Raw genomic sequence first — 23504 nt, 5'->3', positions numbered from 1 at the left:
TACCAGAACTATCTAGATAATATAAAACCATACTTTCTGACATATACAGTATTTTAGTCCTTTTTAGTCCCAAAGGTGCTTTTTCCAAAAGGCAACTGGACTTGGTTTTTTCTTTGAAAATGTTTCGTTTCTCATCCAAGAAGCTTCTTCAAAACTGGACCATTTTCAAAGAAAAAAATCAAATCCAGTTGCCTTTTGGAAAAAGCATCTTTGGGACACCTACATCTTCAGTTCCTCCACTCTCTAACATTATACCATTGTCATTCACATTAATTATATCCATTCCCTTTTTCTTAGGTTCACAAACATACAGTAAATGTATATTTCTTTCATTTGAGTTCATTCATTAATTCATGCTCTTCACTATTTGCTTCTCTTATATTTCAAATCAGATGCTATAGCTACAGCAGAATTCAATGTCTAATGATGTCATGATATATTATTATTATCATATTGAAGTATTCTTATTGTGTTCTTTTTCATTGTTTATTTTATGGTTCTATTATTTTACTTCTGTTCACACTCCTTTCATTTTTTTCTTTTTTGGTATTGTAAGCTGCCTACAGTAGTCCACAGAAAGATAGGTGGCAAATAAATTTAATAAATAAATATGGAATATTCATCAATGGTGCATGTATTTCATTTATTAGTAATTATATTTCATGGATGATAGATAGGAGTCTCATTTTACTTGTGCCTTTGTATCCTTTAAAGATTTAATCACATCCATGAAGATACAATGCCAGATTTGATTGAAATCATTTTCTAGCTTGTTTAAAAAGCTGGCACTTGTCTGTGTATATGTATGTGTGTGTGTTAGATTGAAGATCTTCGTTCCCAACTTCTTAGAGCAGAAGAGGACCGTTTGACTCTGCAACATCAAATATCTCAGGTTTCTAAGCATCACCAAAGCCATCTAGATGAGCAGCAGGATGACAGGAGAAAGCAAAGAGGTAGGACTTTTCCTTCTACCTTTAGTACTTAGAATGGTAAGCCACATTTTTCCAAGGGGCAGCGATATATAATGCTAAACCCACATCACATAGACAACAACATTTTTAAAAACAAGTGTGTAAATGCTCACCATCTCAACTTATTTTTACGCATTGCTCCACAGTGGTGCTGTGGAATCATGACACTGATATTAAAAAAACCTGGTTACTGAGAGATAAAGGAGACCCAATTTAAGTTATGGAAAACATATTGTGTAACTATTTGAGATTAAAAAATGAGTGAAAAATGCTAATATCTTACAGGATGCTGAAGCGTTATGAAATCTCCTAGTATCTCATAATTTACTCTCTACCCTTTTTGCATCTCCTGTTGTATGAATATAATAAAAGCTGAGAGGCAAGTAAAAGCGTATGTATGAGCTGTGGAAGAGACTTCTGTTTGCTATTCATGTCAGGAAGAGTTGTATGGTTGCATTCTAAGATCTCATGCAGCAGTAGATGGAAGCAATAAATCAACTATGCTTGGTAGATTTTAGCCTTTGTTTCATTTGGCATTGAACAGATCAGTATAGTTAGATTCCCTAAATCTTGCTGTGAGGATTTATTCTAGGCAACTGAAGTCAGTCAGATCTGCTAAAACTGGATTGTGGCTGTGACTGTCTCATTCAGGTGAGGAGAATTTAATTCCAACTGCTAAGCTTAAAAACCATGCTTGGTTAGTTAATAGCTACTAGAGAGGCATGGGAAAACTATTGCCAGAATATTTTCACAATGGAATCACTGGATAATCCATTTTTGGCTGACTCTTGAAGTGTTCTTCCTGATTAGCTTGCTGAGGTCAAGGTCCTTATTATACAGCTAAAACCTGAAAGACCTCTTGCAGAAAATGTTACCCCTAGAATTACTAAAGGGAAAACAAGGGATGGTGGGCTCCAGTGCTGGCTGTCTTATTTACCCATATTAGCAGTTGAGCACATTTTTATATTGTTTGGAACCATGCCACTATAATCTCTTTTTATAAAAAAAAACAAAGGAAATAGTCCAGACCCTGAACCATAGAGCCATTTGTTTGCTTAATACAATCAGCAAATTGTATGTTGTGGGTACTTTTTTGAACTGCAAATGATCAGATGGACTCAGACTCATCACAAAAGGATTGGAAACTGGTACAATTGCTTTGTTTTTGTATCTCCCTTCATGGCTATGGCAGACTTTAAAAAAACCCAAAACCAAAAATAGTGGACAAAAAGGGAATTATAAATTACAAATGCTTTCATCTATTTTAGAAAACTAATACCTTACTATTAATATTCTATCTATATTGATGCCGTATTCCTATTCCTATCTTATACTAATTCCCTATTCCTAAATCAGTATTCCTTGGTGTTAAAGGTATATTGTAGTTCCACCATCTATTTTCTTTAGGCTATTTATCTGCACTATATCTTAAAATCCAATTTCTTTATCTTTCTCTGTGCTATAACTATACTGTATATTCCTCTATTGCTGATCTCTATATTTCTCTTACATACAACTATATATGTACTGGCACTCTTTGTAGATGTGTGCTCCATTTTTTACAGCGTTCATTTGGTCCTTTATCTTTTGGTTCCTTTTTCTATTTCTGCTTCTTTGCCTTTTCTGCTGAATTGTTCCTGGTTGGGCCCCTTTCCTTTTCTTCTCCTTTAAAGGAGGGTTCCAGCTAAGGGGAAAAGGGATCTCAGATCAGGTCTGAGGAAAGAAAGAAAAATGCCCCTGCAAACCCCAGTTTCTGCAGCTACCCCCTCCTCCTTTCCCGTTGCCTCCTTTGCAGCAGGCCTTTGGGGCTTCTGTTTGTTCTGTTGGCTCCTTGTGAGACCTGTGGCTGCAGACCTCACAGGTAGACATCTTATCTTCTTCCCTCCTCTCCCACCTGTCCAACATTGTGGTTTTGGCAGCTATGCTGTCCTGCCACTGAGAAGGGAGGAGTGTGCAGATATTTTTATCAGAAATTACTGGTTTATCAAAAATTATTATTTATCTGCACTATATCTTAAAATCCTATTTCTTTATCTTTGTCTGTTCTACATCTATACTGTATATTTCTATATATGAAAATGATAACATCCTCATTGAGAAACGGGGCAGCTTTAGAAGGGCTAATCAACTCTGGACCACTATTTGGTCTGTTGCTATTTAGCTGAAAAAAATGTTTCTCACAGCCCAGAAGCTCTCTTTTTGCATCCTTTCTTGATTTCAGTTCAGTTGTGATTTGATCTCAAGCTGAAACTGTGGGTTAAAAAAACTAAATATATCCTTAATTGATAAAAGCTTGCTCTTTCTCATCTTGTCTTCAATGCCTCTTTCAAATTAGGTTTAAAAATATCCCTGCTTGGGAATATCTCCCTGGAGCGGTCTCCACCTAGAGGAACATAAAGCAGAGATACGTTCTAGGCCTTGCTTTTGTTAATGTACTGTACTACCTCTTTCTCCTTTTTTCTGACTTAGAGATAGGTGAATGTGAATATTTAAAAAGCTAACTGTTATCCTGGAGTTAGAGATGGCTCCTGAGGAAGGCAACTCCCCCATCTGCAGTGTCCCAAATCAGTTTTTCCATTATGCTCCAAAATGTCATTCAAAGGAGGCAATAGCATGAAACTAAAAAGAAATCAAGTTGATGGAGTATAGGCACGCGTATGTTGAAACATATGTTTAAATGTTCCATTAACTATATTGCTCCATAGAAAAATTCTGCTTAGAAGGAGCCTTGTTTTCCCTTTTGGTTTGGTCTGATCCTAAATTGTATCATGTGTTCCAGTTGTTGAGAGGCCTGATCCAGAGAAGCAAGAGATGGAGAAACAGATCTGGGAATTAAGAGCACAATTAAACCACAGTGCTGTAATGTCAGAGATAGAGGAGCTGCAGCGATGCGTTGAGCGCAAAGACAAAGAGAAATTGCAGCTTGTGATGCAAATGGAGGTAAACTTTTTCTTACATTATAACTTTAGGGGCTTTTACTTTGCAAATGGGAGGTTATCTATGCTAAAGTTTGCCTCACAAACATTGTCATCGTTGCTTCCCTTGTAAAGGAATAAACAAAAAATAATTCTGTGGATGAAACCAGTATATTGGATTTTAGCCTTGTCTTCTTTTCCTTTCCATGTTATTTATTTTGATATCTCTGGGGAATTTGGATGGCAGGTCAAGTAGCAATATTGAACAGCATTCATTCATACAGGTCCTTATTTGTAGTCTTGTCACAGTGTTGAGTAGCATGGCACATAGTTCTTATGCAAGACTGTCATTTAATGAAAGTAGTGGTTCTCATCAATACCAAATATGAAGGCTTTTATTTGTAAAAAATACAGCCAACACTGCATCCAGCTGATCTTGAAGAAGCAGAGTAAGGTCAGCTCTAGTTAGTACTTGAATGGGAGGCTACTTCCAGTAGCTCTAAGTATAACTTATCTGCTGCTGGGTATAATTTCTGGAATTACCAAACTATTAACCATAAAAACATAATTCTTCCATTCTCTAATAAATACAGTTTTAAGACATATGTTTAATCAGTTGATACCTGTGAGAGATATAGCTTTGGTCAAGCCTCTGAGTAGCTGTGACCTAAAGTCAAGATTAAAAAATCTCCAACACAATTCTGCAGAAAATATGTAGTGACAGAACAGTTTCCTGCTTGTCAAGCCACATGTGCATTAAATTAAGTTTCTTTTCCTGGTAACTTTGAGCAATTTATTTTGCTTCTGAGCAAGGTTAACTCAAACAAACTGGGAGAATCAGCAGAGAGATTCTCACTGACTTCCTCTTCCTCTTGAGATTTGAAAGAGAAGGTTGTCTAATTTGAGTACTTGGTATAACATGATGATCAGTGAGATACTGTTGGCTAGCTTCATTTAGGTAAATCAGAGGTTAGTGCTACAATATTTAAAAAAATGCGAGAGGAGCAGTAGACTGCGGACATCATTATTTTGGGCAAATGGATGTGATCAGATTGGGAAATATTTCACTTGAAATATTTCTGTGCTGCTTTGTCGGAAGATAGAAAAATAGGGAACTGTTATTTCATAAGGTAACTCTTTGTTGCTCAGCAGAGAGATGCTAGTATGCTGTGGTGTCATAAAAAGATTTCAGATCTTAGACTTAGAATAACTTTATTGTCACTTTAAATGTACACTAATCAGCATACATTAAAATGAAATTTCGTTACATACAGTTCTCAAAGAAATAGGTGAATGTGAATATACACTATATACACTACATAAACATGACAGAAATAAATAAATAAGTAATAAATAAATATGCATATACCCACATGTATTATATGACAGAGAGAAACTACATAGTCTGCAGCTAGCTTTGAATTCCCAACCACAGGATGGATGTTAACCTAAGTGAAGAATTTGACAATACTCTAGTAGATAGTTGAGTCAATATTAAATGATAAGTGCATATTATTTGTTTGGCACTGTATTTGCTTTAAACAATAAAATGTAATAGTAGTCTGCCAAAGGGATTATTCTTTTTGCATTGCATGTAGTCTTGACTGTTTTGTTCTAAAAAACAAAACTATTTAAATTGTATCAGTTTTTGTAAGCATTACTTCTAACAATTGTCCTTGAATGGGTACTCTTTGGTTACTCATATATATGAAAATAATGTTTCAAATTCCAAAATAGATTTATATCTTTATTCCGTTGACACAGAACATACATGGGCTTTTCATGATCTGTGGACCCACATCTGTTCCTTCGACTGTCCCTGTCTGGCCTATGGCAGCAGAGGGAATGGCTGTCCTCTACAACAATTGCAGAGTCTCATGTGGCCCCTTGGGAAAATTAATTTCCCAGCCCTGACATAGAGAAAACATTTTTTAGAAGACATGACTAAAATTATAGATAAACTGACATAATTGCTGTTTTGATTTTTTACTATGATTGTCAATTAGTATGAATCTCATGTAATAATCATGCCATACTTATACAATTATTAAAATTTGATTGTAAATTTAAGAATATATTTGGCCATAGCTATTATTTCAGAGGAGTTTCAGTTGAACATATTTGACGAGCATAAAAAATAGCAGATAAGGATAATATTTCATTTCCTTGATACCAGTTTGCTTAAGGTACCAGAAGACTGTGAATTCTAGTCCCACCTTACGCACAAACACTTGGTAGCTGACTTTAGGCCAGTCACTCTCTCTCTGCCCAACTTACCTTGCATGGTTGTTATTGTGGGAGAAACAGGAGGAGGAAGGAGTATTATGTATGATTGCTGCCTTGAGTTATATATAAAAATAATAAAGGCAGAATTAAAAATAAAGAAATAAAAATAAATAAAATAAATTATTCTTATAGTCACAATTGTATCAGAAGCTATAGCTTCTTCAGAAGACATTTTTAATAATCAATTTGATTGAATACGATTCTAATAAAGACAGCTATAAAATAAGCATGTAGGAAAGCAGTTAAGATACAACATGGTTGCTTAAAATTTTGCTTCCCATTAAAGGAATAAAATTGAATATGATGAAATATTTATTTTCCTTCAAACAAGATTTAACAAGAAATTTGAAGATACAACAGCTATCTGAAACAACTTGTCCCACTTTCTATTGCATTCTAGTGACATTTGTATTTAACCAGAGTGTCAAGCTATAGTGGTACTTAGGTATCATTGTTAATTGGTTCTGGGAAATGCAATGAGTACCAACAATGATGAGTACCAAACAGATTTTTCTCCTAAGGAATAATGTAGTGAGTCACAACATGACAAGTTCTAGCTTATCAGGGAAACGTTGAGTACCCGGCCAAAATGATCATGTCAAAATGTGTTGAGTACCAAAGTCCATGAGTTTCAAAGCAGTTGAATACCAAGGTACTACTATACTTTATGAGAAGAAAACACATTTTGTTTTAGGAATATAATTTGGGATCTGACCACTTTTTACATTTGCAACTCCAAAGAATTTCTGGGAATTTTACTGAATGATTTGATGATAAAAATATTCACAGCAGGTAGCCTGTTTTTTCTAAATTTGAAATCATAGACCTAGTCCCTTCTACCATTATGCAATTTGGATTTTGCTTCCTGTCATTATCCTTTGAGGATAATTTCACTCTTGATGCAACATTAGGCCATAAAAGACTGTGAATTTGAAAACTGCAACAGTAAAACAGCATTCCGTCAAATCTGTTTCCATATGCAAATGTAATATTGTTCTTTGCTTTTTCCAGATGGAGTTAATGAGTTAGATGAGTAAACTTGCTCTATGGATGATTGGAAAAGTTTAGGATCTGCCTCAGAATGGCTTGATCAATTTATTTTATATGATGCCCAAAATAATCAAGCTGTTCAGATTTAAAATTGAGATTCTGTGGACTGGATCTCTCAGCTTGCTCCAGGCAAAGCAGCCATCATTGATGGTTTATTTATGGTTTGTTCAAAACCTCTAATGAGAATTGGGCTGATCTTGTTACAGACTTTTTAATTGGGTCAGCCTATTTCATTTTCAATGTTGTAGTTTTATGCAATTCTGAATTATAATAGGAATGGGCAGGCTTAATTCATCTTAGCCATCTATACTCTAAAATATAAATGAGGCAAATTCCTGGAAGAAAAGTAATAAAATCAAGATACAGGCACAGGATAGATTGGATGTAAACTATCTTAAAGTCCTGCAGAAAAATCTTCAGGCAATTCTGTGTTTTGGTTAAAGTCTTTATTTTTCTTTATAAAAAGCAAAGACTGATATTTCTGATGAGTCGTTCACTTTTGTCTACTTTATTGTGTGAACTTTTCTTGAATAGGACTAAGGATATGTGATAATTGGGGAAGAAAGAGATATTTTATAATTGACAATTTAAAAAAGTTAATTTAGCTCTGACTAATGTACCTTTGAAAAGTTATCTGGACAAATTGAAGAACGTTCTTGTACATATCAAATATATTCCTTCTATTCTTTTAAACTCATGCTGAACTTCATTAACCTTCATGAGTCATTTGTATTCATCAGGATTCCAAATATTCCCTCATCAATGGTTGCTACTGATTTAATCTGTTCTTTTCCATCATCTGAAAGTGTTCAGAGCTGTCTTTTACATAAGTCAAAGCAACATTAGGAGAGAATTAACAACATTTCTACTTTTAAATAAAACAGAGATGGTAACCTCTCTTAATTGTGCTTTATCAAAAAAATCCTTGACTGTCTTGCTGAGCTACTATGTATAGTATATGCGCCCTATCAACAGTTAGTTTATAGTATGAGTGAATAAATTAGCTGTTAGTAATTACACTGTATACTAACGTGATGGGAGCTTATCTGTAGTTTTAATATGTGACATATCATCAAAGTAAATAATTAAAATCCACATAGCACAGATGTCATCAACTGTATATGATCTAGTGCAGGGGTGGGCAAACTTTTTGGCTCGGGGGCCGCATTGACTTAAAATTTGACAGACGGGCCGGGTCAGCACAAGATTTTTTGGGATTCGCCCCCCCACCCTTCCCCCCCTCTTTTCCTTCCCCTCCCCTCGGAGGCCCCCTGAGTCAGGAGTTGCTACCGCCGGCGTGGCTCCGCGCGGCTCCAGTCCCGTGTTGCCTCGGGAAGGGAAAGGCAAAAAGGAAGAGCTGCAGCGGTGCTTTGCAACGGGAGCAGCGGCACCGGAGGCTCAGGCTCAGCAGCTCCTGGTTTTGCCTTTTCCTTCCCAAGGCAACGCGGGACTGGAGCCACGCGAGCTGCGCCGGCGGTAGCAACTCCTGACAGCCCCAGCCGGACACCTGAGCGGAGCCCGGGCGGAACTGCCTGTTGCTGCTGCCGGAGCACCGCCGGGTCGCCTCCTCCAAGCAGCCCACCCGCCCGCCGGGCTTTCCCTCCGCCGCGCAGCTCGGGGCCAGGCGCGAGTGCCCGCGAGTTAAAAGGAAGCCGAAAGTTGCTGGGAAGTTGCTCGGGTGCTGGGAGCAGGCTTTTAAAGTGCTGCCCGAGCAAAGTTTAAGCAGCCCGCCCGCCCGCCGGGCGGAACCCTTCCCGCTCCTCGGCGGGAAGATGCTCCAGCCTGCAAACTTTGCCTTTGCAAAGTTTAAGCCTGGAAGCCCCGGAAACCCAAGCAACTTCCCAGCAACTTTCGGCTTCCTTTTAACTCGCAGGCGCTCGCGCCTGGCGGAGGGGAAGCCCGGAGCCTCCTCCAAGCAGCCCGCCAGCCCGCCCGCCGGGCTTCCCCTCCGCCGCGCGGCTTGGGGCCAGGCACGAGCGCCTGCAAGGAAAAAGGAAGCCGCAAGTTGCTGGGAAGTTGCTCGGGTTTCCGGGGCTTTCAGGCTTAAACTTTGCACAGGCAAAGTTTACAGGCGGGAGCGTCTTCCCGCCGAGGAGCGGGAAGGGTTCCACCCGGCGGGCGGGCGGGCTGCTTGGAGGAGGCGACTCGGCGGCGCTCCAGGTTTCCCCTCCGCCGCGCAGCTCGGGGCCAGGCACGAGCGCCCGCGAAGAAAAAGGAAGCCGAAAGTTGCTGGGAAGTTGCTCGGGTGCTGGGAGCAGGCTTTTAAAGTGCCGCCCGAGCAAAGTTTAAGCAGCCCGCCCGCCCGCCGGGCGGAACCCTCCCCGCTCCTCGGCGGGAAGACGCTCCAGCCTGCAAACTTTGCCTTTGCAAAGTTTAAGCCTGGAAGCCCTGGAAAAAAAGGGGGGATCGGCGGAACTTCCGGTTTGTCGGCTTCGCGAGCGGCAGGGATTTGCGAAGCTGCGCGATCCCTGCCGCGCTAGCCGTTTTGGGGCTCCGACCCAGCCGGGTACGGAGCTAGGCCACCCTGCAGGGGCAGCTGAAGGTAGGGGGATCCGGAGAAGGGTTTGGGGTGCTGCAGACCCCTCCCTGGCCGGCAGAACCCCTTTTCCCAGGACGTGCAGCGGCGGTCCGTAATGGCCGCCACAAAGAAGCTGGCAGCCGGGTAAGAATGCGCAGGAGGAAGTGGAGAAAGTGATTGAGAGGAGAAAGTTTTTCTTGGCTCCTAGGACTCTAAGACATATTTAATAAAATTCCTGAAAAGTATGACTTTCTGAATAATACCTGCCAGAAGAGGAAAAAAGCGGCTGCTTGAAGGTGCTGAAAGGATAGCTTTCCCTCTTTTCCTATGGAATAAATAATTGGATATTAAGAAACCTATTTTTTTAGGTGGAAATTGGTTTTAAGCGATGAGTGGGAAGAGAGAGGATTAAAAAGAAAATATTTGTATGCTAAGATTTGTTGGAGCAGATGCCTTAAGGATTTGAAGACTAGAATATATTGTAACAAGACTTTAAACAGATTTGGACTTTCTTTCTCTTTGATTGATATCACCCCAGAAGGAGAAAGTGAGAACTCTGCCTTGGTTTGGACTGATTGATAACTTTGGGACTGTTTTATCTTTTTTATTTTCTTTTGAATATTCTGGTTGTTGTAAGAAGAAAGAAGGAGAAAAGAAAAGAAAAGATTTATAATGGCTCTTTCTGTTGAGGAACTAAGAAATGGTGTGGAAGAAGCTTTCCTTTTCTTAGAAATGGCGCTTACTAATTATCAACAAAAATTACAACAGATGAAGACAGCAGAGGAACAAGAAAGAAAGGAAGGAGCCATCTTTAATGAATCTCAGAATTTGATCCAGAAAAAAAGAAGAGAGAAAGAAAAGAAAAGAAGAGAAAAGAAGAAAACTAAAGGATTTAAGGACTTAAGATCTAAAAAAACATTTAAGAAAGGGAAAAATAAAGTGCAAAACCAATATGATGATTGTAAACAAAGGGGAAAAGAAATACGACAGAGAAGGGAAGCCGGTAAGGCAGAGGCTAGAAGAAGGGGGTAGAAAGGTTTGTTGGGAAAAGAAAGAAAGGGAAAAGGTGGAGAAAAGCTACAACGTTTTGAAATTAAATGGAAAAAAGGAATTTTTTATGGATAATGGATAAAGTATAATTTTTTTTTTTAAAAAAAAAGATTTTGCAAGGTACATAAGATGAGATGGTAGTATTGCAATGGTTTAAGAGTTGATAAGAGATTAAAATGTTAAAATGTTTAAAAATGATTGGTTTTAAAACTTAATAATAGGAGGGGTTTAGAATATTGTTTTAATTAAAGAGTTTAATAAAATTATGGTATTGATGTTATTATAAAATTTTTATTATAGTATTTCTTTTTAATATTTGGATTTATTCTCTAATTATGCACTTAATTGTGTTGGATGTATTAGTTAGATAGAATGTACCAAGCAAAATCTGATTGGGTATTAGATATTATTTTAAAGATTAATTTGATTAACTTAGGGGGAGATAGAAAGGCATCATACTCTGATTAATGATTTCAGGAGAAACTGATTTTCTTTTTTTTCATAAGGGATGAGACAAAGGGATGATAAAAATGGACAAAAGATACAAATATAATGATTTAAACTAAGATGATTAATTAAGGTAGAATTAAGAAGTGTGAAATATGTGGAGAAGTTAATATAGAAGGTTTAGAATGGTAAATAAAATAAGTAATGATATGTAAGATGAGCATGAATATAATTGAAGTCCATGAAGAGAGAGACACCTGGGTCCAAGTTACTTTCCAAAAGATATTTTTTTATGTTTTGTGTGTTGTGTGTATATGTCTTTTTGGGGGAGAATTGGTAAAAACTTGTAGAAATATAGAATGAGAATAATGGTAACTAAGTCAGAAAGAAACAGATGAAATAATAATAATGATATTGAATAAGAGTAAAGAGAAGTAAAGAGAAATTGAATAAGAGGTTTTGGTATATTATATGGAAATGGTTTAAAACAGAATCATAATTTATCTGACTTGTTAAATTTACAAGGGAAAAAGGTTTAAACATGTAATGAATAATGATAATTTGTGTGTTTTAAAAATTAATAAAACTTGTCTTAAAAAAAAAAAAAAGGGGATCGGCGGGGACTCACCTTCGGAGAGGTCGCACTCGAAGGTGATTTCGAACTCCCAGCCGAGGCCTTTGCAAAGTTCTTTTCTTTCCTACCCCGAGAGCGCTCCGCACTGTTTTGCAGCTTTGGGGGCCACGCGGCACAGGGCAATACGCCACGCCCAGCAATTTTTTTTCAGGGACGGGCCGGATTGGACAGACCAACGGGCCGGATGTGGCCCATGGGCCGTAGTTTGTCCACCCCTGATCTAGTGCCTAATCCCATCAGAGAAGACCATGCTGAAAAACTGTGTTTTGAAGTAAACCCTGTTTTTGAGCACAATTTAAAAATGCTATAATCATCATCATCATATTACTATTAAATACATTAAATAGATAATAAAAGCTGGTACAAAACCATTAAATGCCTGTGTACAAAGTCTACAACTGCACAGAGATGTATCCTCACAATGATTGCAGCCATATGCAGAGGAAGGTTATTCTGTGTCTTTGTATGTTTCCACCCAGTGATAGGATTCTGCACATTTGCAAAGCACATCCAGAAGTATTTCTCTGGACGCACGCTCAGCATGCCTTGCAAGAAGAAATTGGTTCTATATCCCAACACATTTTGATTAATTTGCTTATGCAGAAGCAAACATGTCTCTCACTTAATAAAGGGGATGCTGGATATGTGTCCAGGCATGTCTGAACAGAGGCCAAGTTTCAGTTTGACTTTAAAAAAAAATGCTCCATGTGCTTTTAAACAAATAAAGCTCTATAATTTGAAAAAGGTAACTTCTGACACTAAAGAGAACCTTAAATATTCTGCAAATAGTTTTATATCATTGGAGTTACTCTTCAGCAACCAGCAAATCAGGTTATGTTTTTTCAGGGCTTTCCAGGTAGTACAAAATGGTTGAACTTCTAGGGTTTTTGAAAAATAAGTTTCAGTTTATCTGGTCAGGAACCTCTGCAGGATATATTGTAGACTTCAGTTGTATTTTCATGTATGTTTTTTAAAGAATAGCATGCATCTCATTATACATTTGATTGGTGACCATAGTCCCAGTAGTAAGTATCCCATTTTACAGTAGTCCCATCTGATGAATATGCATGCAGGAATGCTTGCAATAAACTTGAAATTCTACATTATTTATTTCTGTGGAAAAATTATTTACCTTTATAGACTTTCAAACATTTTGAATCTGATGCTTCATTCTGCTAAAGCAGGGGTCAGGGAACTTTTTTACCTTTTACCCCCCAAAAAATTTATAAACGCCTACGTTACCCCCTTGATTTGAAAGGAAGGTCCTTGTGTATGTAAACTATACAAACAGAATGTCGGAAATAAAATGCCTGGGGGTAATGAGAACGGTCGCGCCAGCGCGACCGTCCTCATTACCCCCAGGATTTTCAGTTTTACCCCATTTGGGGTAATTTACCCCTGTTCCCCGACCACTGTGCTAAAGGAAAGAATAGAGAGTTCATAAATACTACCGTATATGCCGGCGTATAAGACGACCCGGCGTATAAGACGACCCCCCAATATTTCCACTCAAAATATAGTTTGTTATATACTCGCCCCCTCTTCCGCACGCCTTCCACTTTTGCACTTTTTTTTTTTTTTTGAGGCACTTTTGTCTACCGTGGAAGGAATCCCGTGAAGCCGAAAGGAGCAGCCAGCCTTCTCCAGCTCCCAAGGAACGAGGCTCGCACCGCCGGGCTCGCTGAGGTATCCGGCTGGGGCTGTCAGGAGTTGTTACCGCTGGCGCGGCTCCGCGGCTCCAGTCCGCGTTGCCTCGGGAAGGAAAGGCAAAAGGAAGAGCCGCGGCGGCGCTTGCAATGGCAGCAGCGGCTCCTGGTTTTGCCTTTCCCTTCCCGAGGCAACGCGGACTGGAGCTGCGCGGAGCCGCACCAGCGGTAACAACTCCTGACAGCCCCAGCCGGATACCTCAGCGGAGCTCGGGCGGTGCGAGCCTCGCTTCCTTGGGAGCTGGGAGAAGGCTGGCTGCTCCTTTCGGCTTCACGGGATTCGCTTCCACGGTGCGCAAAAGTGCCTCAGCCGCGGGCAGCCGCAGTGCTTCCCAATTACTATTTGCCGGCGTGTAAGACGACCCGGCATATAAGACGACCCCCCCAATTGGAGGCATCTTTTTCAGGGCAAAAAAGTCGTCTTATACGCCGGCAAATACGGTATTTTGTCTCTAAAGTCATAAAATCCATTTACTAAATCTATTCTCAAAAAGGTCTTATCTGTGAAAACAGTACAAACAGTTGGATAATTTATAAAAGTTATAAAACCTCATACTGAAACAGTCATATATGCTTCTGACTTTATGCCTATCACCTCATTTTGATATCAAAAACTAATTGCATTAGTTCTAAATTCTTAAAACCTTTACAAACCAGTCAGACCCTGGACAGCTGTTTTGGGTAATACTTTTAATAAAGGTGATTAAATTTTACATGCTGACACAATTAAACAAGGTTAGCAACACTACAACAATATATCCCCCCCCCCATGTATATACTATATTTTATTATAAAGTACAGTGGGGTTGGTTTAAAAATTTGAAATACCAGCCCTTTCACAATAATGGCAGTTCAGCACCACTATTTGCTATTACTAAAAGTAAACTAGTGTCTTTCTCAATGCATCCTATGAAGGTTGCCAGTTCAAGAAAAATGTCCCACATAAAATATAATTTATCCAGCTTAGAGGAAGTATTTATGAAAGCAATAGCATTTAATATACTGCTTCATAATGCTTTACAGCCCTCTAAGCGGTTTACAGAGTCAGCATGTTGCCCCCAGCAATCTGGGTCCTCATTTTACTGACCTTAGAAGGATGGAAGGCTGAGTCAACCTTGAGCCTGGTGAGATTTGAACTGCCAAATTGCAGGCAGCCAGCAGTCAGCAGAAGTAGTTTGCAGTGCTGCATTCTAACCATTGCACCATCACAGTTCAAAGACCTTGGATCCGAAAAATTCTGTAATAATTTAATGGGCTCTGTAGCTATTAATTTGTTCTTTCTGCTCGCATAGACAGCCATCAGACAACACTTAATGATTTTTATGCTATAGACCAGGGGTGTCAAAGTCACATTGTCATGGCGGTGATGTATCGGGACTTTTTCCCCTTCGCTAAACCAGGCAAGGATGGGGCCAGCACATGATGCATCCGGCCTGCGTGGCCATGCATTTGGCACTCCTGCTATAGCCTTTCAGAATCTGTCATGCTAACAGCCGAGATCTAATCATTTTAAAAGGTGATTTAAATTAAGGTGATGGGTCTAGAACTAACACAAAGTATGATTTCTTTTTGAGGGGGGTGTAATCTTTCTATTCACCAGTTCCTGTATTGCCAAACCAGAAGGAACAAGGCAGTACAGATAATCCTCAACCTATGACCAAAATTGAGCCCAACATTTCTGTTGCTAAGTGAGACAATTGTTAAGTTTTTTTAATGTTTTAAATAACTTTTCATTGTAAAATGGTTATTTTTTTGAAATGATCACCTTTCTTGTCACAGTTGTGAATCATTGCAGTTGTTAAGTTAGTAACACCGTTATTGAGGGAATCTGGATTTTCCCATTGACTTTACTTGTCGGAAGGTTGCAAAAGACAATCCCATGACTCTGGAACATTACATCCGCCATAAATATGAGTCAGTTGCTAAGCATCCAAATTTTGATCACGTGACCATGGGATGCTGCAGTGCCAGTGATAAGAGTGAAAAATGGTGATAAATCATTTTTTTCAGTGCCGTTGTAACTTTGATCGGTCATTAAACTAACTGTTGTAAGTCAAGGACTACCTGTACAATGCCATCCTGAGCATCACTCTCAAACAGACTGAATGGCGCAAGAGTTCAGAGGCTTTTCCTTCCTCCAGCCCTTTGCTTTGAAGGCCCAGGAGGTCAATTTTATATCAAACAAAATAGCCTCTATGATTCTTTCCAACCATTTATACTAAGTTGATAGATGTCTTGTATAGCATGCTTTTTTCATACCTATATGAATTAGTCAAGACCTCTTCATATCCATAACACTCTCTCCTCTTACAGGGCATACCTAGCACTGGCTGGAGCAAATGGTTTAGCAGAGTCGGTTTATGTCAGGGCTCCAAGTAGCAAGGCAACTAGTTTCCTCAAATAGTTTTATTGGGTATATCATATTGGCACAGTTTTAATTAGGTGAAAACCTCAGGAATCTTCAGAATCAGTTTTCACCTAATTAAAAGTAAAAGGTTTTCCCCTTCCCCAAACAATCAGTCACATGGTCCAATCAGGGTGCTGTCCGGTTGCCTGGTAACGTCACTCCTTCTCTCTCTGACCAGGTGTGAGACTGTCCTTGGTTCCCAGAAGAAAGTATTTTGTTTTGGTTACAAAACCCCAACTATCTCTATTTCCCCCTCCCTATCCCACAGCTCCAATGTGGTGACACTGAAGTTTCAAAATGGCTTCAGTCAGGTTAGCTTCAGGGTTGACAGGTCCATGTTTTCAGTCATTGTGAGGGTATGTATCTGCCGTGTTGCAAACTTGTAGTTAAACCCTTGCAGACAGAAGTTTTAAAGTTTTTTTTTTTTTTTAGCATTTATTTTCCTTCACTAAAGTTCAAAATAGGATATGCTGCAATATTTATTTTTGCATTTTTTGTTAGTGGGTTGGAGGGTGCACTGCATATGATACATATATGCATGGGTTTTCCTAGTGAAACTTTACAAAAATACTCTTTAATTTTCAGATAAACAGATTTTGATTTCCAAAGTTATTCTTACATTTAAGGTGCTGATTCAAAGAAAAAAAAAAACTCAGCAAAACCAAAACCTTACTAGGGGTTTCTATATTGGAAAAGTGCTCCAAATATGATTTACTTCAACATATGAGTTTTTGGTCTTCTGGTTACCAGAGGTCAATGCAATCAAATGGAAGGTTGCATTAATTGCTAACTTTAGGTATCATAAGCAACTTCTCTGAATAAGATTAAGTAGCATGTCATCTGGTAGGGTTTGGGATCGGACATCTTTACCATATGGGCTTTTTTAATTTAATTTGAAAATGTTGCTAATTAAAACTGCAGGTAAATTCCTATTATAAATTAGTATATTCTACAACTGCTGCCTATTAACATTTTCATACGTATTTGGTCCTAATTCTATTCCATCCAGTTTCTGCAACAGCCTAAGGGGTTTTTAATACATAAAATTCATGACATATTTTAATATACACTTTTCCTTCCTGCATAATGGGGAATCTGGCTCATTAGGTATTACTGGATTACTATTACCTGTAAACATACATTTATTTATTAACCAAAGTTGGAAACTTCTGTTAGCAATTTTACAAATAAGAAGAAAATACCTATAAAAGTGAACACAACTGACTGGAAGAATAGAATACCAACAATAAATCAACCATAACTAAACTAATAAAAATGGTCAGAAGTTTAAAGATGCTGAGTTGTCAGCTGGAAAGCTGACAGCTCGGATTCAAGACCCAAGTGCTGGCTCCATTACTTGCCCCAGCTACTGCCTACCTAGCAGTTCAAAAGTATGCAAATGTAAGTAGATAAATAGGTACCAATTTAAGGAACACTTCACATACACATTAACAAACACATTTTATGCTATTTTAAATTTTGATTTAGAGCTGCCTAGAGTTGATTATAAAATGGGCAGCTATATAAATGTTTTAAATAATTACATACTTTGAAATATGTAAAATATGTAAGTATTCTTTAATGATATATATAAATAATGGAGAGAGAGAGAGAGACAGAGAGACGGAGACAGACAGAGACAGAGAAGCTGAAAATTTATTTTTTTATTGAATTGATACATTTCCAAATACACCAAAATTCCTGGCAGCTTATAAGGATACGAAAAAATTCTGTAAACATTGAAGCAGTCATGGTAACATCCAAATCAACCAACAACATCAATATCAAACCAAATTAAGTAATATATTGAAACTATTAATGAAGCTCATTGGAGGAAAACTTAGATTTATATATCTCCCTAGTATTTATAAGGTCATCTATCTATCATCAGTTTAAAAGGATGGAATACATTTGTAATAAATGAATAATGACTTTGGGAATAGTGATGAAACTGTAAAGTCAATAATTTTCAGTTAGAAACTTGATTAAAATATTTTAAACTAAACATGCACACAAAAATCAAGAGTGTAATATATATGCAGTAAATATTTGAGATGCTACTCAGAAGTTTATTATTTGAGTTATTTGTCTCAGAATCATAGACTCATGAGGAACCTTGGAGGTCTTTTAGTCCAACCCCTTGCCCAAAGCAGGAGACCTTATTGCATCTTGGACAAATGGGTGTCCTATTTTTTATTGAAGACTTCCAGTGATGCAGCACTCATAACTCCTGGAGGCAAGTTGTCCCATTGATTAATTGTTTTTACTGTTAGGAAAATTCTCCTCAATTCCAGATTTGATCTCTCTTCAATGAGCTTCCACCCATTGCTTTTTGTCCTGTCTTCAGGTAGTTTGGACAATAAGTTGACCCCCTGTTCTCTGTGACAGCCCCTCAAGTACTGGAAGATATTTATCATATCCCCCCTTAAGCCATCGCTTTGTTGGTCTAGCCCAGTGATGGCTAACCTTCCTGTCCTCGTGTGCCAAAAGTGTGCATGTACGTGTGCCAGCACCCATAAGGCAATGCACATGGGGCTCCCCCCATGCCCCCTGCGCATGCGTGCATGACCTCCGCTTGCACATTGTGCATCTCTGTGTGTGTGTGCATGATCTCCGCATGCGGCAAGCATCTGCACATATGCATGCAACCCCCCCGCACGCCACACATTTCTGCGGATGCACATGCATCTCCTGCATGTGCCCCACCACTACACATGCGCAGCAGCTACCAGATGATCAGCTGGCGGGTGGATGGCACGTGCACCTGTGCAGTGGACCTGCTCTGGGGCGACGGCTCGCGTGCTGGTGGAGATGGCTCTGTATATCACTTCCAGCACGCATGCCATAGGTTTGCCATCACAGGTCTAGATATGTCTAGTTCCCTTAACCATTCATCATACGCTTTAGCCTTCAGACCCCTTGTCATCATTGATGTTCTTCTCTGTTCTCTTTCTAAGCTCTCAGCATCTTTTTTGTATCGTGATCAAAACTGGATGCAGTATTCCAAGTGTGGATTCATTAATGCAATATAGAATGATATTATCACTTCTAGTGATCTTGATGCTATCCCTCTGTTGAAGCAGCCTAGGATTGCATTGGCTGTTTGGGTAGCTGCAGCACATTGCTGGCTCATATTTAAGTGGTAGTCCATTAGGTCCATTGGTGATCCACTGGATCTTCTCACAATTACTACAGTTGAGTAGGTACTGCTTGTACTATAGCCTGCATTTAGTTTTTCTGCCTAAGTGCTGGACCTTACTTTTTCATTACTGATCTATGTCTTGTTGCCTAGGCCCCAGTGCTCAGCTCTGTCAATATCCTTCTGAATCTTGAATCTATCTTCCAAAGTGTTCATAATTTCCCCTAGCTTGGTGTGGTCTGCAAATTTAATGAGTTCCCTTTCTATCCCCTCATCTAGATAATTTATGAAGATGTTGAAGAGCACTGGGCCCAAGCATAACCTTGAGATAGTCCACGTCATACTTCCCTCCATATAATGTATTTCCTTTGAGGACTACATGCTAAGTGTAGTTGGTCAGCCAACTGTGAATCCACCTGGTGGTGGTTCTGCCTATCCCACATTGTTCTGTTTTGTCAAGAACTAGGCGGCTGTCTACTTTCTCAAACGCCTAAAGTCCAAATAAGTTATATCTCCCTCTATTTCCCTGATTCACTAATTTAGTCACTTTATCAAAGAAGGTAATATGATTTGTCTGGCATGATCTTTTTTTTTTTAACAAATCCATGCTGGCTTCTAGTGATCTCTTTGTTCATTTCTAGGTGCTCACAAATCTGCTCGATTATCTTTTCCAGAATTTTTATAGGTATTGATATCTAGCTAATTCCCTGGATTCACTTTTTTTTCTCCTTCTTGAAGTTTGGAATCACATCAGCTCTTTCCCAGTCCTCTGGCAATTCCCCAGTGCTCCAGGAGCTCTGAAAGATTTTGTTCAGTGGTTCTGAAATCACATCTGCCAGCTCCTTCAGAACCATGGGATGTAAGCCATCTGGTCCTGGTGATTTGAAATTGTCTAAAGTGGATAGGTGATCTTTCATCAATTTCTTGTCTATTTGGATCTCCATTCCTGTTCTGTCTCCCACTGTGCTGTTTTGATAGCTTATGTTTTTTCTTTTTCTTTTTTGCATAAAAACAGATGGAAATAAGCAGCTCCGCTTTCTTCATGCTCTACCATCTTCTTGCCATCTTCTCCCATTAGTAAACAAAACATTTCCTTTTATACTTGTTTTTTTTTTAAATATTGAAAGAAATGTTTTCTTTACTTTTGCAGTTTGATTATTTTATATCCTAAAACTGCAGCTATCTAGTATTATGACTTGTGATAAATTATATATCTGATGGAAAGTTAAGCTCTATTGAGACATTTATTTCAACGTATACTTAAATATATATTTGAAAGTCTATTCCGAAGTTTGATGTTTTACTTGATTACTTTTCAGTAAATAGAAGTTTTGGAATAATGGCTAGCATTCATATTTATTGTATTAAATGTAGATGTCAACGTGAAGGTAGACACAGTTATATGTTAGTGTTCAAAATTCATCAGCAAATATACAATCTAGAATTATACTAAATAGCTAATTTTTTAATCCAGTTACTGAAGAGTGAGTTTACCATCTGTTCTTGGACTCTGGCATAGCTATTATGTTGAAGTAAGGACACATCCATTTATCATTTTATTTTCTAAATTTCCTGACATATTCAGACATATTCTTAAGGTTGTCCTGCATTTCTTTCTCTTTTGTAATTGCAATGATATGGAAAATAATGGCTGTGCAAAACAATTAGGGATGGTTGCAATTAGTTGATTTGTTTCAGATTTAACTTCTGTTTAATAAATTGGATACATTGGACATTACTTCACCAAAACGCTTGGACTTTCCTTAGATTCCTGGGAATTCTGCATGTAGTCTTATATAATCCTGTGTTTGTACATTGTGTTTAATGTTCTGCATGTTAAAAATAGAGTCTTAATGTCTGAACATTTGCTTCAAAAAAAAAATACAGGTATGTTTAATTTTAGATTGCTGCATTTTCAGTATGTAGTCCCTGAGCAATACAAAAATTTGTTTATAATTTTTAAAATTTAAAAGTATGGTGGCTTATGTGGTTGTTACAAAAGCTGCAGATTTTTCTAGATTTCCTTATTGTGAAATAAATTACAAGAAACAGATTGGTGGTAGTGAGGCAGCTTCTCTGCATAGACAATTCTAAAATAAACAATGGGAGAAGACAGTTGACTAGGCTCTGTCGGATGTTATGAAGGATTCAGATTATAGCAATGACTGCCTTGAGGATTGCTTGGCAATCTTGGGCTCATCCTGAAGCCATCAAACCATTCATGTAGATTGTAATCTGAATATCTTCAGTCAAAGCAATTTGAACATCTTCAGTCCACATATCATTAGCTCCCCTTCTTTTCTCTTGCTTTGCCCTTGTCCTGCTTTTTGTACTGATGCATAACTGAGCAACTGAGCCCTGACATAGTCATTTATTTATTTGATTTATATAGCGACCCCCCCCTTACTTAAGCAGCTCTGGATTACAAGATTAAAAGATACAAATCCACCAAACATAAATGCTTAAAGATACCCAAAGATACCCAAAGTTAAACAATCTCATTTATCTCATTTCCCATCAGTAGTAGCAGAGTTTATTTATCCATCTGATCCAAATGCTTGGTGAAACAGCCAAGTCTTTAATGCCTTGCAAAAGACTAAAAGAGGTAGGGACAACAAAATCTTTTTCAAAATCCATCAAAATCTAACACCTTGCCATAACTTCTACCCAGCCAAGCCGCAGTTGAGAATAAGACCTGACAATCATGATTTTGGTAGTTGGAACATGTCTCCAAGATGGATGTAGCACTCATGCCCAAGTGATTGCTGGAAAGGAAACATTCACTTAGCTGGGGGGGGGGGGGGAATGCCCTTCAAAAAAGTCTGGATCAGCAGATATAAAAGCAGAAGCATAGCTGTTGTATTCTAATGTTAAAGAAATTATGGCATCTGCTTAGGACAGAGGACATTGAAAGGGTAACTGCAGGGTATTAGCCAGGGTAGTGATATCTTACAGTTTACAAGGTCATCCACATGAATCAATCTTTGAATAATAGAGCTCTATGCCATGGTTGTTTCTAGTTGGACATACAGATTGATCTTTGATGCCTTTCATTGCTTTGATAACTCTTTTACTAATATAGAGAAGAAGAAAATTGGTTGCCAGCCTTTGTCATATCTGTGGCACTTGTGGTATTCCCTGATAATATTAAAGATAGTACCAGCCACTTTGGCAGATTTGGGTCAATATGTCACTTGTGCAAGCAAACTTTACAATATTTTGTCTCTGAAGTTGTCTAATCTAAAGCTTCCATCCAATCCAACATACTGCTTCTTGTATGACATCAGCTAGTGAAATGTGTAATGTACACAGGATGCTTATATATTAAAGATATCTATAAATTACAAAAAACAATGTGTTGGATATGGACATAGCAGAAGTATAGAAATGTATGCATTTTTGATGTAAATGTTTACCAGATATAAATTGGTGTGATAAAGAACTTGTTCTAATATGGATTGGGGAATAGTTCTAATAGCTAATACAGATGTCATTGTCTTTTGTTTGTTAAGTATTTAGCTTCTGTTCCATAATAGCTTCAAAGTCAGCAAAAAAAATTTTTTTAAAATTACATTGAAACAAATACCCATTAATAAAGTTGCAATTTGGAATGTATTGTCTGTTGTAATCCTTGTTGACCAGGGAGATGGCTGATTTGTTGTAGGATTCTTCTTGTTTTGTTTTCTTGCCATATTAAATAGGCTGGTGGATAATGGTAAAATGAATGAATTATACATTTTGCATAAATATTACATTGGAAGATAACAGGATTATTGTGATTTCAATCACAGAGTTGATGTCTAGGAATTAATTAGGTATCCTTGTGCTTTAAAGAAAATAATCTCAAAAAAGTTTGCCTTGTTGTTTATGAAAAATATGAACTACTAATAAAACAGAGGTCACTTTTTCATGTAAGATAAATGTTTTCAATTAATGTAACAGTATTTTCTGTACATTGCTTAAACATTGAATGTTTTATTAAATACTACATAGAAACTATAGTTGTATGTACAATATCTTTTCCCCAACGCTTTGTGGAGAAATAATGTATGTACAATATCTTTTCCCCAACGCTTTGTGGAGAAATAATTATTTTTAATGAGTCAGAAAAATTGAAGATGCCATTATTTAGGACTATACCTTTTAATATTATCACCAGATGGGAAGCAATTACAACTGTTGAAAGGGAAAAAATTAACACAGAGGTGAGACATTTTATAGCATTTATTGAAGATTAAAGGTAACCATTTCAATGTTTTTAAGTGTCTCTTCACATCTGTCAATGAATTTAAATCCATGGATCTTACCAGTTACATTTAATTAATAAAAACCTTTCTTAGTTATTGAATTCAACTGAATATATAAAACACCACTTTAAAGA

General features: G+C 38.0%; 1 protein-coding gene across 7 annotated transcripts in view; it reads left to right on the top strand.

The window, feature by feature from the left end:
* CEP128 (centrosomal protein 128) overlaps positions 1-23504 on the top strand; it is a 202878-nt gene that overhangs the window by 31080 nt on the left and 148294 nt on the right. For all 7 annotated transcript variants that reach the window (XM_087952040.1, XM_026664338.2, XM_087952034.1 and 4 more), the window contains exons 11-12: positions 821-953; positions 3751-3911. In XM_087952040.1, the coding sequence (XP_087808166.1) occupies positions 821-953; positions 3751-3911 (294 nt within the window). The remainder of the gene's footprint in view (positions 1-820; positions 954-3750; positions 3912-23504) is intronic.

This window comes from Notechis scutatus, chromosome 1 (assembly GCF_049901735.1).
Source record: "Notechis scutatus isolate UNSWTSFEM ecotype Mainland chromosome 1, rNotScu1.2, whole genome shotgun sequence".
In the NCBI taxonomy this organism is placed as follows: Eukaryota; Metazoa; Chordata; class Lepidosauria; order Squamata; family Elapidae; genus Notechis; species Notechis scutatus.
Note: the sequence above shows the minus strand (reverse complement) of the source record. Positions and strands in the feature narration are given on the sequence as shown.